At 40.1% G+C, this 16,751-nt stretch overlaps 1 protein-coding gene across 2 annotated transcripts; it reads left to right on the forward strand.

Moving 5' to 3' along the window:
* Window positions 1-1,813: 1,813 nt before the first annotated feature.
* On the forward strand, window positions 1,814-15,886 carry mmp23bb (matrix metallopeptidase 23bb). 2 transcript variants are annotated; one of them, XM_060877536.1, is made up of 8 exons: window positions 1,814-2,137; window positions 5,926-6,035; window positions 8,336-8,475; window positions 9,332-9,499; window positions 10,214-10,378; window positions 12,880-12,990; window positions 13,066-13,192; window positions 15,130-15,886. In XM_060877536.1, the coding sequence occupies exons 1-8, from the start codon at window positions 2,051-2,053 to the stop codon at window positions 15,323-15,325; spliced, it is 1,104 nt and encodes a 367-aa protein (XP_060733519.1). In that variant the 5' UTR covers window positions 1,814-2,050; the 3' UTR covers window positions 15,326-15,886. The 2 variants fall into 2 exon arrangements, with proteins under 2 accessions (XP_060733519.1, XP_060733521.1); XM_060877538.1 differs by having other exon boundaries at window positions 13,066-13,187; window positions 15,130-15,270.
* The last annotated feature ends 865 nt before the right edge of the window (window positions 15,887-16,751 follow it).

A 16,751-nucleotide genomic window follows, 5' to 3' on the forward strand; every position in this document is an offset into this window, starting at 1 on the left:
TATTTATTGTGTCAGATATATATGGTTGAAATAACATTAAAAGCTTCTTGACTTGACTTGACGATACAGAACTGCTGTAAAGTCAGTCTGGATGACAGCTTCTGCCAAATACTGTCAATGTAAATATATTAAAAAAATACCATCTGGGTACGTGTGCATCGCTTACCTGGGGAAAAGATGGATGCCAGGATGCACTGAGGGAAGAAGGCAAGATGGTGGAGAGAGTTTGATGCTCTGGGAAATGTTCTGCATGGAAATTTTAAGTCCTGGGGTTTATGAGGATGTTAATTTGACTCATAGCAACTACCTAAACAGTGCTGCAAACCAAGGACACTCCTGACAAAATGTGACAAAAAGGGTCAAGTTGTTTTGCATACAAATTCCCCAGATCTCAGTCCGATCCACGGAGGCCCCAACTCACAAGTGAAAAGATGATATGTTGGTATCTTGGTGCTACATACTACAAACACACCTTCAGAAGTCTTGTGGACTCCATGCCTTCATGGTCCAGAGCTGTTTAGCAGCACAAGGAGGACCTACACAAATGTATACAGGTGGTTTTAATGTTATAGCTGATCGTATATACAATATACTTCTAATCTGTTAATAAGATTTTTCAATCTGAAAGCTTACTGATCTCTTATTAAGCCTTGTGTTCTTGTAAATCAGTTTTTAAGTGTGTTATAAACACAGGCAAGATGAGAAAGAAAGAACCTAATGGAGACACCCACTCAAACCAGGGCATCTGCTAAATGCTGGAAATGTAATGGAAGCGCATGCCCATTGACCCAGCAACATACAGCAATTGTTTGAAAATAGCCAAAGACGGTTAGTTCATCAAGAATTCATTCATTCACTCATTCATCTTCTACCACTTATCCGAACTACCTCGGGTCACGGGGAGCCTGTGCCTATCTCAGGCATCAAGGCAGGATACACCCTGGACGGAGTGCCAACCCATCGCAGGGCACACACACTCATTCACTCACGCAATCACACACTAGGGACAATTTTCCAGAGATGCCAATCAACCTACCATGCATGTCTTTGGACCGGGGGAGGAAACCGGAGTACCCGGAGGAAACCCCCGAGGCACGGGGAGAACATGCAAACTCCACACACACAAGGTGGAGGCGGGAATCAAACCCCGACCCTGGAGGTGTGAGGCAAACGTGCTAACCACTAAGCCACCGTGCCCCTCCTCATCAAGAATTGTATTGCTAAATCACCAAGTTCTTATGTACTGTTCATTACATGTTCTAACCTAAGTCCTTAGCTCTGTCTTTGTTCTCATTTCACTGTGTACTGCAACAGCTATATATGGTTGAAATGACAATAAAAGCTTCTTGACTTGGCTTGGGGGAGCACGGTGGCTTAGTGGTTAGCATGTTCGCCTCACACCTCCAGGGTTGGGGGTTCGATTCCCGCCTCCGCCTTGTGTGTGTGGAGTTTGCATGTTCTCACCGTGCCTCGGGGGTTTCCTCCGGTTTCCTCCCCCGGTTCAAAGACATGCATGGTATGTTGATTGGCATCTCTGAAATTGTCCGTAGTGTATGATTATGTGAATGAGAATGAGAGTGTGTGTGTGTGCCCTGCGATGGGTTGGCACTCCGTCCAGGGTGTATCCTGCCTTGATGCCCGATGACGCCTGAGATAGGCACAGGCTCCCCGTGACCCGAGGTAGTTCAGATAAGCGGTAGAAGATGAGTGAGTGAGTGAGTGACTTGACTTGACATGAAACCGTGCGAATCGATTCACCTTCAAAGAGTCGGTTCACTGGTGAATCACTCTGCACAGAGCTCCAGATCTCAGCGCTCCCGGACACATGGTTTAAAGTTCGGGTGCGAATAAAACAACAATAAACGCGAATAACGTCGTCTCAGTGGGAATTAAGGTGGATTGTTACAACGCGAAAGTTTTGTGTTTGTGTAGGAAAATACTTCTAGTCTTTCGGATGTACAGTTTTGCAGGTTTGCCCCAGGATTTTGGATGGAGGAATAGAATATTCTATTATTTACTCTAGTAGATTCTAATTGACTCTATTTTGGAGATGCGGTGGATTTGGATAGGAATTGGACCTCTGGCACTGTTGGTGTTGGTGAAAGTGTTTTCTGCCAACATCTGGAGGAGAGAACAGGTAAGGAAATCAATCAATCAATCAATCAATTAATTAACTAATAAACTCATTAAGGCAATTAATCACATGGTGATACAGAGTCACCTGATATCTAACACATACATAATACAAAGATTATATTCAGTCTAGATGATGAAGAATAAGTAGACCTACAAGATGCACTGTTTATTTATTTATTTTTTTGGCTTTGAGCCTCTTCATTAAAAAATGATTACCCTACAGTCTTAACCAATAATCAGAGGTCAGGTTACTTTCTTTACATTTAAGCAAATCCATCAGCTTTGTGTTGTTAGAAAGATCTGTGATGAAAGGTGAAGGATTCTACAAAATAAGTTGATCCACAATATAGCAATATAGTGATTTCTTGCTATAGAAAGCCTTATACATGAAAGCAAAGCAAATTAGTAATTAGCAGAAAAGTAAGTACTAAGAATGAGCATTACAAATCTTTGGTTTGGCAAACGTTACGTAGACATTTAATACACATGGCGTTTATTTATTACAGAGGAAAAAAGCTTTCTCACTTCTGCCATTATTTTGGTTTACTGCAGAACACCCGCCACTTATGAATATTCATCAATAGAGCCCCAACATTCATTAATATTCATTAGTTGTCTTGCATTATTCTGAAATAAGTCTGACAGAATATGAAGTAAAATAACAACTGCTGCTAGAAGGTGCAAAGTAATGGATATATACCAGACTTTAAAAAAATGGCTGAGGGCTGAGCCCAATGGGATTCATCTCTACCTACAGATGGTGATGCAGCAGTGCTTTAGTCTTTTAGTCTGTCCAGTCTCTGAGCTTCTCATCTACTGTATACCCTCTGCTCAAACACATCAACACCATCAGAGCCTTTGTGCATGGATAGTCATGGGTTGCTAACTAGCCTAGCTGAAAGCTGCATCATATAGCCACGTTGCATTCTGGATCTTGCAGTATGATGTTTCTACACTGAATTTCTCATGATGAAAATCGAAAAATGGTGAGTGAGAAAAGAAACTAGGAGCGAAACCTGGTCCTTATCCCTTTCGTTTTAGGTTGTAGAAATATTTTTCTCCTTTCTCTTGCCTTTTAAGTTCCATATCAGTGCTACACGTAACCTCTAACTGTGCATGGAATCCAGGAAAATACAGCACCAAACAAAAAGAGTAGTGGAATCAGGTAACACATCACAAACATTATAATATGGATGGAATTTTTACTCAGGACTCAGCAAGGTCGGGTTATTTTACCTCAGTAAATTAGCTAACCATCACCATGCACAGTGTATGGATATGCATTTTGCACACTAATAAACTCTTCTTTGAAATCAGCATATTGTAACTCGCTGCTCCAAACCTCAGGAGCAATATGTTGATTCATTATTTAGTGTCATAAAACCCAGGGAAAAATCAATAACTTGCAGTCGTACTGATCTGCAATCATGCTGTCCTGAGAGAAATGAGCTGCGAGTAGGAGAAGTTAAGAGGGCAGTTTGAGGATCATGCAAACAAACTTTGGTATTGAAGACCTTTTTCTATGGGAAGCAGATGAAGGATTTAGTTGTATTGACACCTATGTAACAGGAATGGCTGGAGAACCCCCAACCCTCGAGGTTAGAGGCAAATGTGCTACAGCAATAGATATTAATGCATTTTCTGACAGATTCTTGTGAACACAGGCTTGAAGCGATTCCATTATACTGGTTTGGGAGCTGGGAGAATTTTCTGATCAAACACGCTGTATTACTGTGTGCGCTTGTCAATTTATAACATTTGAGAAGGGATTTTGTCTACGTGCAACTCTTATAGATATCGTACAGTGTCTGAACAAAGATTTATGCACACTTGACCATCATTCCCCTATGTACGTGTTAAGTATCTGATCTAAGATCTACTCACTGCTTGCCTCCACTCTTCTGGGAAGGCTTTACAGTAGAATTTGGAGCATGGCTGTGGGAATTTGTGACAGTTCAGCCAAAAGAATATTAATGAAGTCAATCACTGATGTTGGAACAGGAGACTCCAGAGCTTTCGACAACATATTCAGTCAGGGCTCCAAACTGTGGAACAGGTTTGGGCTTCTTTGTAATACTGTGCTATACAAAGACATTGTAGACGATTGTTTGCTACCAAATTTGTTTCAACAGTTCGAGAAAGAGCCACATGGGTCTGATGGTTCGTCTACATAAGTGTTTCCTGTATTTTAAAAAAGGCCATGAGCCAATCACACTGAATCTTTCAGAGATAAAGTACAAAAAGTATAAAAAGTTCTGCCTAGTGCAGAGAATCCAGACAATATTACAAAAAAAAAAAAAAAAAGATTTTTTACTTATAAACTGTGAAGCTGTATGAGTGGGTTTGAAAACAGATTATGTCCCATTAAGCCACGCATCTCTGCGACAAAATTTCATTTTAAAGTAAGCCTCTGCACCAAATAATTCCTAAAGTATCAAGCAATATGTGTAATACACAATCATTGATGGTCTACGAAGGCATACTTCCCAGTCCTGCTGTGGCAGTAAGACAGTTTAGGGAAGTGCATCTTTTATAAATAAAGTTTTTCATCGAAGCTTCTTCATGACCGGAGCTTTTCTTGGATCGATTTGAATCGTGTGAGATAATGACATGAAAAGAGTGAAGAAAAGGTCACTTGGAGGAGGAGGAGGAGTGAATGCGCTTCTCTTCACATGTGGGTGACAGATATTTCAGCTCTGGCTAAAAGATGTGCAGCTGGTAAAATGAGGAGATGGAGGACGGAGGCTTGCAGTAGGGATTCGGGTTCAACATCTGGGCAGCATTATTTCAGTGCCATTATTTCGCTTCCTTTCTGTAGCGCTTTCGTCCTCTTCACTTCTTTAAGCCTCTTTCATGGTTTGCACTTTGTATGGTCTGTATTCTAACCCCTTCCGTGTAAGAGCTACAGCTCTATCTAGCAGTGATGTTTAAGAGCACACAGCTGTGTAGTTTGTGTAGAACGTTTAGCTAAAAATACGTTGCTACGAATGTTACGACTTGTTAAATAACAGGAGCTAATGTCCGCAGGACTGGTGTGCAGGTCTGATCCTTCCTAAGATAATAAAAAAGGCAGGGTTGCCACTGAGCGGCTGAGTGATCAAAGCACTAAAGGGCGCAGATGAAAGAGACGGATAGAGGGACGGAAATAATGCAGAATTGTAGTTCTAACTTGGGAATATTACACGTAGCAAACACAGCTTCTGGAAGTCTGCACTCCAGCTGATAGACACAAAAATGCCAAATTATTTTGGTTGATTTTTTCATCCTCTTGTTTACATGATATTATCAGCATTCCTTTTCTGTACATCTTACATTTTTAGAAGTCTGCAAAGAGGCAGATTTAGTTGATCAGTTGTTTTGTACCAGAGCTAACCGAGTTAGATTAAAATATTTAATATTTAGTATTTTTCCAAAAAGCCAAAAAATCTCATTTGTGTCTGTTTTGGTTGTGCCCATGATCAGAATTGAATGTCATGTCACAGTGACGGTTAATGTCTCATATGAATGTAGACACCGAGGGCTTTAGGAATTTGTACTTTTTTTTGTACCGCTGGATTTTTCTGTTTCATTCATATTTGTTTTTAGATTGTTCCATTTGCTCAAATCTTTCACATAAACTACAGTAGTGTATATACTGTAGTCTCGTTAGTCTGAAGCTACGGAGCAAAACTAAAGATGTAAAATTCAAACAACAAGCACGATTATGAACATTGTGATAGCATTTTGAATAAGTAATGAACTAAAATGAATGAGTGATAATTTGTGTTTGTGTTGTGTTTTGGCCATAAGGAGTGTCGTGTGGCTGCGAGCGGAGGACAGAGAGATTTGACTGTTCGAGCCAAACGCTACGCCATCAACCCGCTGGGCTACAAGTGGGAGCACTTCAACGTCACCTACAAGTGAGACAGAGGAGAGTTTGTGAAATGTTAGGGAGTGAAATTTAAAAGCTCAGATTTAACAAACTAAACAAACAGTAAAAAGTGTCGGTGATAGAAAAGAATGTAAGAGTGTAGAAGGAAGGAAGGAAGGAAGGTAGGAAGGAAGGAAGGTGGGCAGGTGGATGGGTGGGTTGGGAGGGAGGGAGGGAAGGAAGGAAGGATGAATGGATAGATGAGTGGATGGATGGATGACATTGCCCTCAATATCTAATCACATATAATATAAAACAATAGCCCAGGAGAGAAAATGTATTTTGTCCGTGTCTTTGTCTTCATCCAGTTAATGCTGCTGTTTCCTGTCCACAAAGAACCCTGAGACAGAGAAGAGGTGCTTCTTAACGCTCACATAAACCTTCAGACTCCTAGAAATGTAACCTATAATGTTTATTTATCGGGTGCGAAAGGGCAGCATGGATGAGCGCTCATAACAGGATGCATTGATTATTGATTGTCAACGTGATTCACACTAGCTTTCAGATGCCACAGCCAACATGAGGGATTAAAGTAAACATAAAGGATTAAATTAAATTAAGGAGAGAACGGCAGTAGCAAGATCAAGACTGCTAGGAAACCGAATGTATAGTAATGTAGGATTTTCTTCAACTGGTCATTAGTGGAATGGAGAACAGGTTTGTAACTGAATATGAGTAAGTTACCTGGAATAAACCTGTCATGTGTTTTACATGGATACAAATACAAATTAATTTCAATTTAATTTTATTTGTATATCACTTTTAACAATGGATATTGTCTCCAAAGCAGCTTTACAGAACATAAGTATAGTACAAAAACATAATATAGTACAAAAAGTTCAAGATTACTATTAGACTTGTATTTAAATGTGTTTGTATTTATCCCTAATGATGAAGCCTGAGGTGACTGAGGCGACTGTGGTGAGGAAAAACTCCCTTAGATGGAAGAGAGGAACCTTGAGAGGAACCAGACTCAAAAGGGAACCTCATCCTTATCCACACTCAGGAGTGTGTTTGACCAAACTATATGACTAGGAGAGTCACAGGCATAAAGAAAGATTCACAGGACACGTGAGATTAAGGATCCTAATGCGAGAACAAATGAGTGTTCAGATACGAATCACAGGAAACAAGCAAATGTCATGAATGTGGCACTATGGCAAATATTTGCATCATTCTTTCATTTCAATTATGAACTTGGGCGATTTAGCTCAGGTTAAGAATCCCTCCGAGCCAGAAGTCATACTTCATGTGTATCCAGACCTCATAGTCACTGATGTAAACACAACAGCTTCCTTCTTCCATGAGGAAATCCTGATCCAACCAATCAGATCACGAGTTCGAAATTCAATTCAACTCAAATTTGAAATGTTGAAATTTTGCAATTTTTTGTGCTTTATTCATCAGACATTCAGCCAGTGGTTTGTAGACGACACTAGGATGCTTGCATTTCTAACTTTGGGCTCTGCCAGTGATTCAGGCTTAGAAATATATATACACAGACAGACAGACAGACAGACAGACAGACAGACAGACAGACAGACAGACAGACAGACAGACAGACAGACAGACAGACAGACAGACAGACAGACAGACAGACAGACAGACAGACAGACAGACAGACAGACAGACAGACAGACAGACAGACAGACAGACAGACAGACAGACAGACAGACAGACAGACAGACAGACAGACAGACACACAGACAGACAGACAGACAGACAGACAGACAGACAGACAGACAGACAGACAGACAGACAGACAGACAGACAGACAGACAGACAGACAGACAGACAGACAGACAGACAGACAGACAGACAGACAGACAGACAGACAGACAGACAGACAGACATTTGATAATAGTAATCAAGTCTTTTAAAATCAAACCGAGAGATGAAAGATGAAAAACTCTAAGCTATTTTGGCTTGCCGTCTTACATCAGTGTCATTCCTGAGACTAATACAAAGGGTAAATTATTTTCCTGGTGTCAGTTTAATATGAAGAGTGTCCTCTGTAAATATACATTATTTATCTTAGGCAAGTTAAAAAATGTCCCACAGCCAATGTTCTAGTCTGGGAAACAGTGAAAAACAACACATTTAGCTTTGTCCTGCTTTTTTCAGCAGTGACGCAGGTATCCTGTTGGACTATAAACTTTGATGAGGTAAAAAGTGGATGTTCATGACAAATAACATCATATGCAGCTTATAAGAGTGTGTGTTTGTGCATGTGTGTGTGTGTGTCCTGAATTTATTTTAACCTGAATCGATGATGTTTTTTTCTTCAAGGATCACAACGTTCCCCAACACGCTGAACAAAGACGACACCCGTAAAGCCATCAGTATCGCCTTCACCAAATGGAGCGACGTCTCACCTCTGACCTTTACAGAAATTACCAGCCCTAACAAGAGTGCTGATATCATTATTGGTGAGTTGTGTGGCGAATCTGTAATGCAGCTTGAACTCCATTATTTTTGTACTATCTCTTGAGACTTTACGTTGCCGGTCTTCATCTTCTGAAGGAGATCTTTCATCCTTCAAGATTTTAAACAATGCATCAAAGATGATCAAAACCTTAGCTGACTTCATCATGGTATTTAAACAGGCTAACAAAACACAAAAAAACTAGCAAGAATATTTAATAATAATTAAGTATAAACTGTATGTGTGAAACAAGATTAGCTCATTTATGGATCCATAATTTGTGATGAAATATAATTTATTATTAATGCTAAATACCAAACATGTCCTGACTAATTAAATACAGGAGGACTAAATAGGTCCCTGCTGGATTTTGACGGCTTTTTTCTGATTGTTGTAGCCAAAAATGTTTGATTTATTTTTTTAATGCACGCTGGAACTTGGGAAAGCTACTTGAATTGGTGACCTTGCAAGCACAGGATTCTACTTTTAAACTCCAATTAATGACTCTGTACTCATAACTACTTTCAACGTTAGCTGTACTTGTGTTCGACACACACGACTCGAAGAGGGCTTTGACTGAACACGTGCCGTGATGACGTCACAGGACACGTCTCGGCCCAAACCTGCACTAATTTTGAGAATTCAGTGACTGATCTTCAGTGTGATTTTGTTTTGTTTGTAGCGTAACTGCTAACATACTTGAGCTTGTTTACCAATCTCTAAACTAACAATAGGAAGCACGTTGTATGTGCTTGAGAATCCTGATCCAAATGTTCTCATTTAATACCTTAAGAGACTTTTTCCATAATGTACTATAAATAAACTGTTCACTGATCAACTCCAGATGTGTTTCTACACAGGTTTCTACACGTTTAATCACACAGACTGCTGGTGGTCTCCACTGCACCCCTGCTTTGATGGGCTGAACGGAGAGCTGGCTCATGCCTTCCTGCCCCCGAGGGGGGAGATCCACTTTGACAACCACGAGTTCTGGATCCTGGGCAAGTCTCGTTTCAGCTGGAAACAGGGTACGCATGAAAAATGATGATTTAGTGTAAGTGGATCATTGCTTTGTGATGGTTTGTGCATACTGGTACACTGTTTGATTTGGTGGAAGACTTTATGGATGAGGTCCATGCAGAGACACAGGGGTGGACGTAGGTCCAGCTCTTAGACATATTAGATGAAGGAATACTTTTTTTAAACCTAGAACAGAGCTGAGTAGATCTGAGTTAAGGTTCTCACTAAGAGATATTACACCAGCTGTTTCCTAGTCCACAATGTCCCATATATCCCACATTACACATATAGACATAAAAATGTATAAACATATATATTATTGATTTATTACTTTGTTTCAGTGGTAAATAGAAATGTAGGCATATTGTGGCCGTATTTCTGCTTTCATGCTACAGGACAACTTTTTATTATCTATCTATCTATCTATCTATCTATCTATCTATCTATCTATCTATCTATCTATCTATCTATCTCTCTATCTCTCTATCTATCTATCTATTCTCTCTATTCTCTCTCTCTCTATCTATCTATCTATTCTCTCTATTCTCTCTCTCTCTATCTATCTATCTATCTATCTATTCTATCTATCTATCTATCTATCTATCTATCTATCTATCTATCTATCTATCTATCTATCTATCTATCTATCTTTCTTTTTGCTCTTTCTTTTTGCTCTATCTTTTTGTCTATCGTTTCTCTCTATTCCTTTAATTCATGCACAGGTGTATGGCTAAATGACCTGGTTCAGGTAGCAGCCCATGAGATCGGTCATGCTCTCGGCCTGTGGCATTCACGTGACCCCAACGCTCTGATGCACCCCAATGCCACATACACGGGGCAGAGGGACATCGCTAAGGATGACATCTGGGGGATTCAGCGTCTTTACGGTAAACCAGGATTCGGCTATAGATCATTTATATTTACATTTTGTCATCTTTTTTCTGTTCAAAGATCGTAGTGAGCCACTATGGAAATCAGCTAGAAAAGACTCTGGAAATTCTAGGATTTGTACTTCTAACCTTCTTGTGATTTGTGCAGGGCCTTAACTACAAGCAGGAAAGACGAACACAAAGGAAATCTGTGTGTGGTCTTCTGTGTGTTTTCTTGCTGTATAGTAAGCCCACGAAGTTCAACCTGGCAACAGGCCAGTTCACTGAGAGGCCAGTGTAGTAATAATACAGGAGGTTGACACATTTGCAGGGAGTTTTATTTACAACAGAGGGTGAACAAATACAAAAAGATCTGTAGACTAGCCATCAAACCCAGATGTGAACCAAAATAAACAGAGAACTACCGAAAACCAGAGATGTCTGAAATACTGAAGAACAATGAAATACTTACAAGAACATTAACCAAATCTATTACAGACAGCAAATAAGGTTCTGATATGTAGCAAGGAAATAGTGTTAGAAATGGTGGTTCTCCTTCAGGGGCAGCTGATTTAAGTGGGATAGCAGGGCAAAGCTCCTCTGTATTTTAATAATAAAAAGGCATCAATATAAGATTTAATTTTAGACATCCACAGAATTTTAACAAATGTTAACAAACCTTCTAAGGTGGATTGTTTTGGACTAACCAAGAGTAAAATGCTTGTTGCACAAAATGAGATTATTAAGAAGTGAGGCTGGGGTTGATTCTTTCTAGCCCAGAGTGTAGATTCAACTGTTACAGTCATATCAGGGATTTTATTCTCCACGTGGTATAATATTTTACAGCTTGCTTTGCTGTCGGTTCCATACCATGTAACATATTCCACATATTCCATTGGGAGCATGTCAAATACAGTCACCGGTGTATTAATGTGAACGAGGTGGATTTTTGTTCTCCCAAAATAACACAAACAAAAAAGGAACAAAGACAAAACAAAAGACGACAAAAGACAACAAAAGACAAGGATTCGATTATTAGACAATTACAATTAGACACATAAGGGACTAGTGTGCTGAGGCGGGAAGGAATAGACAAGGGTGGGCAGACACGTGAACACGAACGTAAACAAAAGCACATGGCCAAAGTCCTGGCTAAATCCTGACAAATTTCTAATAGTTAAAACTTTAAATGAAAAATGATGTGACGTCTGGCTTTTAAACAAATATTTCAGGAAGAATGTATGAGCAAGTGGGCTAGTGGGGGGAGGAGGAAAACTACAACTGGAGAGAGTCCTAAAATATCCAACATTACAGCACAGAAATGTCATAGAGCCAAATGATCTAATTACTGCTGCTACTGTATGGCGTTTCGGCACTGTTTCAGAGATGCTAGTGTATCTGTACATATATATGCATTTCTGTGATGTGTGATGTTATACACATATATATCCCTAATATGATTGGTCACAAAAATAATCCCTACACAATCTAATCTGTATCATCTTATTAACTCACTATTATTATTAAATATTATATACAACACATTTCTTCTCCCTCTTCACGTTTCGTCCATTTTCTCCTCTGATAAAGAAAATCTTAAGCCTCTTAAAAGCTCCTAACACTTGTTGACCTTATGAGCTCTTTTAAAATTTTAAGGGTTTTAAGGGTAACCTTTTAAGGGATAAGATGCTTTGCGAATAACTTTTATCTTTACTAGGATCTTTAATTTTAAGGGGAAACACTCACATTTCTAAGAATTTCTATAGAGCAACTCTTTACACTAAGAATATTCATCTATACGTTCCCTGGGAAATAACTAAGCAACAAAAATACAAAACAGGATGCAGGGAAACCAAAAGCCTAAACATAAAATAGAGAACAAAACCAGGTAACAAGAGACAAGGACAATGTAGAAACACAAAAGACAGCAGGTATAAATAGGAAAAGCAAAACATAAGAAACGGGTGTGCAGAGGCGGGAATGGGATACGGATCGGTCAAACACGTGTGAGAACATCAGCAATTCCAGCAGGGAAGCAGGTCCAAGCCATCCATGACAAGTAGTTGTGTAATATTTGGGAAGTGGTAGCTCAGTGTTGAAGGTGTTGGACTGCTGATTGAAGGATTGTGAGCTTAAATTTCAGAAGTATCAAGCTGCTAACCTAGGCACCTGTACATGGCCCCAAGATGCTCAGTTGCTTGGATGCTGTGGATAAGGGCATGTGCCCATAGTATAGCATTGAAGTGTATTTGTATGGAGATTACAACTAGACATAATTTAATACTTAGACCAAATGGATTGAATTGGACCAAGTTATCTTGCAGATGTTCCACTAGTGGAACTACAGTATACATGGTTAAAAATATATATATATAAAGGAATTCAGGTTGAGCACAGGTCGACTAGCTGCACTGTTATATTGTGAATGTTCTTTCACATTTTTATCTGTTTCTCAGGCTCCCATTCTTCTGTGAACACTGATCCACATAAGTATAAATACATGCATGCATGTGTTTTAGGCTGCTTGGATAAGAAGCGTGTGTGTGACCCCTGGGCGCGGTTAGGTTTCTGTGAGAGTAGACGGAGTTTCATGAAGAAACACTGCCCTCAGCGTTGTGACCTGTGTTATGGTGAGATGCTGATTTCAGAGTATTTTTAGAGTATAAAAGCATTTTGAGAGTATAAGAGACTTGTGTGCACTTCAGAGCCCCCGGAAGCTGGGTCTACTCCAACTCCTCCTCCTGCCAACGTCAAGATCAAGATGGTGCCTCGGGGAAAAGTAGTGGGCTTTCGCTGCGGGACCAAAAACACGAAAGTGCCTCCAAAAGTCAGGTAGTGCACACACTTCAGATGAAACATGCTAAGGTGGAAAAAGTCATATTTAACATTTTTACTGAAATTCTAAAAGTGTTTTATCTGTATTATCCAGATAATCCAACTCTAATTACACTTACATATGTTTTTATCTTAGGTAAAAGCTTTCATTCGTTTATTAATTTAAATTCAGATTAAATGGCACTTGCTCAAAAGGACGAAAGGTAAAAACACGATCAAGGGAAAACATTCACAAAGGGCAAATCCGAGAGTAATCGAGAGCTAAAATTGTACAGAACTTACACTATAGTACAGGAGGCACGACTTCACAGTGTGTATGAGTGTTATTTGTCTTCTATAGTAGCTCTATATAGCAGACAGTGTGTTGTGTGAGGGTGAGGGCTAAGCTAACAAAATCAAGGGTTTAATTACTTTCTGGGGGGCACGGTGGCTTAGTGGTTAGCACGTTCGCCTCACACCTCCAGGGTCGGGGTTCGATTCCCGCCTCCACCTTGTGTGTGTGGAGTTTGCATGTTCTCCCCGTGCCTTGGGGGTTTCCTCCGGGTACTCCGGTTTCCTCCCCCGGTCCAAAGACATGCACGGTAGGTTGATTGGCATCTCTGGAAAAATTGTCCCTAGTGTGTGATTGCGTGAGTGAATGAGAGTGTGTGTGTGCCCTGCGATGGGTTGGCACTCCGTCCAGGGTGTATCCTGCCTTGATGCCCAATGACGCCTGAGATAGGCACAGGCTCCCCGTGACCCGAGGTAGTTCGGATAAGCGGTAGAAAATGAATGAATGAACGAATAATTACTTTCTAAAAAAAAAGTACCAAAGAAAGAAAGAAGTGGGACAAATGTTTATAGATGTCAGATAGAAAAGTAGGTGTTAAATTTCCTTTGTTTTACACTACAAACCAACGCCACTCCTGTCCAAGCTAGTTTACTAGCAGCAAGCTAACATGACCACTGCACTATATGTGAGGAATGAAACATGACCATGTGTTCTGTTGTAGAAAAATGATCACCAACAGGTTGGTCTGATGTGGCCTCCTGTTAACCTAGAGTTGCTGTTATCACCATGATCAATTATTGTATCTCATACTGTTTTGGTATTTATTCATTATTCATTTCATCCATTCATCCCTTTACTGTAGCACTTAACCTACAGGAAGCCTGGAGTCCACCTCTGGGGACAGAGCACAATCACACACCACGGACACTCCAGTGATGTCAATCAATCTACAATGCATGTCTTTGGGCTGAGGGAGGAAACATCTAAAGCATGGGAAGAACATGCAAATGTGTTAACCGCTAAGCCACCGTGGCCTCCTTTATTTATTTAAGTTACATTTTGTGGTGGAAAATCTGGTCATTCCGTCATTGTCATTTGTTTCCTCCCAGTAGAAAACAGTTTAATCTATCTTAAGGAAAAATTCTGTGTCCACAAACTTGTTGAGACTTGTTTTGATTTCAAACAGAATCAGGCATTCAGTAGCATGTAGTAGCAATACACTGCAGTTACACAGCATCAATAAGCAGTGATGAGAAATACATGTTTAAGTCTTTTACGATTACACTATTGAATTTCCCAGTTTTAACGAAAAAAATGTTTTCTTCCAGAGCTCAGAGATTCAGATTTACATGGTACGAGTTCCCCAATGTGGCCCCTTGCTTTCTTTTTTGTTAGTACTTCGTAGCTTAGCATAACTGTGGCAGTGAGGGAAAGGCAGACGGTTGCAATAACATGAAAATGGAGGCGTTTCCATTCCAATTTGCATCTCATGAATATTCATACCTCGGTGAATTTTTAAATGAGGGTGAAGTTATTTCGTTTTTTTTTTTTAAAAACTTGTAAATAATAAAGTTAGAAATATGTTGTACATGTTTTTTGCGGCATAATCTAAAGAGATGGTCCGGGAACAGCTCTAATATTAGCGTGATCTTCCGTTCTTCAGGTGGTATAAGGATGGAGAACAGTTGCTGACCTCCATCCCTGGCTACATTGCCATCAAAGATCGCAATCTGCGCATCGTGGCTAACGAATTCAACGAGGGGACGTACACCTGCCAGATCCACCGGCGCGGCAGCGTCATTTCAGCTAACTCGTGGGCTATCAGGCTGAAACCGGAGAGTCCCTCGAACAACAGTTGATGGTCATGGAGTGTTGGAGAAGCTCTTACACTACCTCCTGCTCTCTTGGCCGCTCAGAACTACTCATTACCTCACATTCAGAGTCTCTCAGTGGAGGATATCATGGACTAAGACCATGACTCAAGCTGCAACACAAGGGCTGTATGATAGAAACAGACGCATTTAGAGCTTTTTTATAAGGATGCACATTCTTGATTTATTACTTTGTTTTATTGCTAAAGAGCAATTTTGCAAAAAAGTCTTTTTTATGCTATCAACCCCATGACATCAAGGTTAGTGACCTAAGATAGTATTATGGGATAGCATTTTAGAAATTCTTTATATTTTTAAAGAGACGTCACGCAAAACAGCTTGGTACCGTGTCTCAAAGTGGCTCCAATGTGTTTGTGCTACATGCAGCCTGATTGTTTCCCCTTTATATTACAGATGACCTTTTTAGGTTTATTAGAAAATATGCAGTAAACACGAAGGCTGTACTCAGTGAGAAAAAAACAAGGAGATACAGAAAAGAAAATACAGTGATAGAAGCTAGTACTGAATCGGACTTTATATCTATAAAGAACATCCACGCATTTTTTTTCTTTTAATAAAATCTATATTTAAACAGGTTCAGTCATCTATTATGGGGCAACGAAGCAGCTGCCACAACTGCATCTTTTTTTTAAATTTGTAATTAAATGAATGCTTCATAAACATTTATATTTGTTTATTAATATCACATTCACCTCACAGCTGCAGGTCACCAGTTCAGTCCTGAGCTCAGGTGATGTTTTACCTGGTTTCCTCTGGGTCCACAGGTTTCCTCCAACATCCAAAGAACATGGCAGTAACGTTTCTGAAGTGCGAATAAGCCACGGATCCACAACATCCCGAAACAGGAGACACAAGCTAGATTTATTTCATGCTGTAAGACTACGATGCTGAAATCTAAAATTAGTGTGCTACTAAGCTACAAATGGTCCGCCGAGGTGCAAAGACAGATGCTGCAGAGTTGAAATCAGTGTCAGTGCCTTCGTTCATCCATCAGCAGACTCAGACACGTAAGAATTTGTCACCGACAAAACCGTTCTATTTTGAGGAAAAAGGATTCAACTGATTATATTCATGCTGTTAGAGTCATCGTGTCAGAGGGCTTTTATTCTATTTCTTCTGCATTCCGAGTGTCTGCATAAATACAGTACAATACACACACTTACAGCATTTAGCAGACACCTTTATACAGACCGACTTACATTTTATCTGATTTTATACAGCTGAGCAATTGAGGGTTAAGGGCCTTGTTCAGGGGCCCAGCAGGGGCAGTTTGGTGCGCCTGGGATTTGAACTCACAACCTTCTGATTGGTAGCCCAGAACTCACACACGCACTCACTCGCACACACACATACACACACTCTCACACACACTCCAAAATTCCAGGATCTGTGC

Source organism: Tachysurus vachellii, chromosome 9, assembly GCF_030014155.1.
Source record: "Tachysurus vachellii isolate PV-2020 chromosome 9, HZAU_Pvac_v1, whole genome shotgun sequence".
Lineage (NCBI taxonomy): Eukaryota > Metazoa > Chordata > Actinopteri > Siluriformes > Bagridae > Tachysurus > Tachysurus vachellii.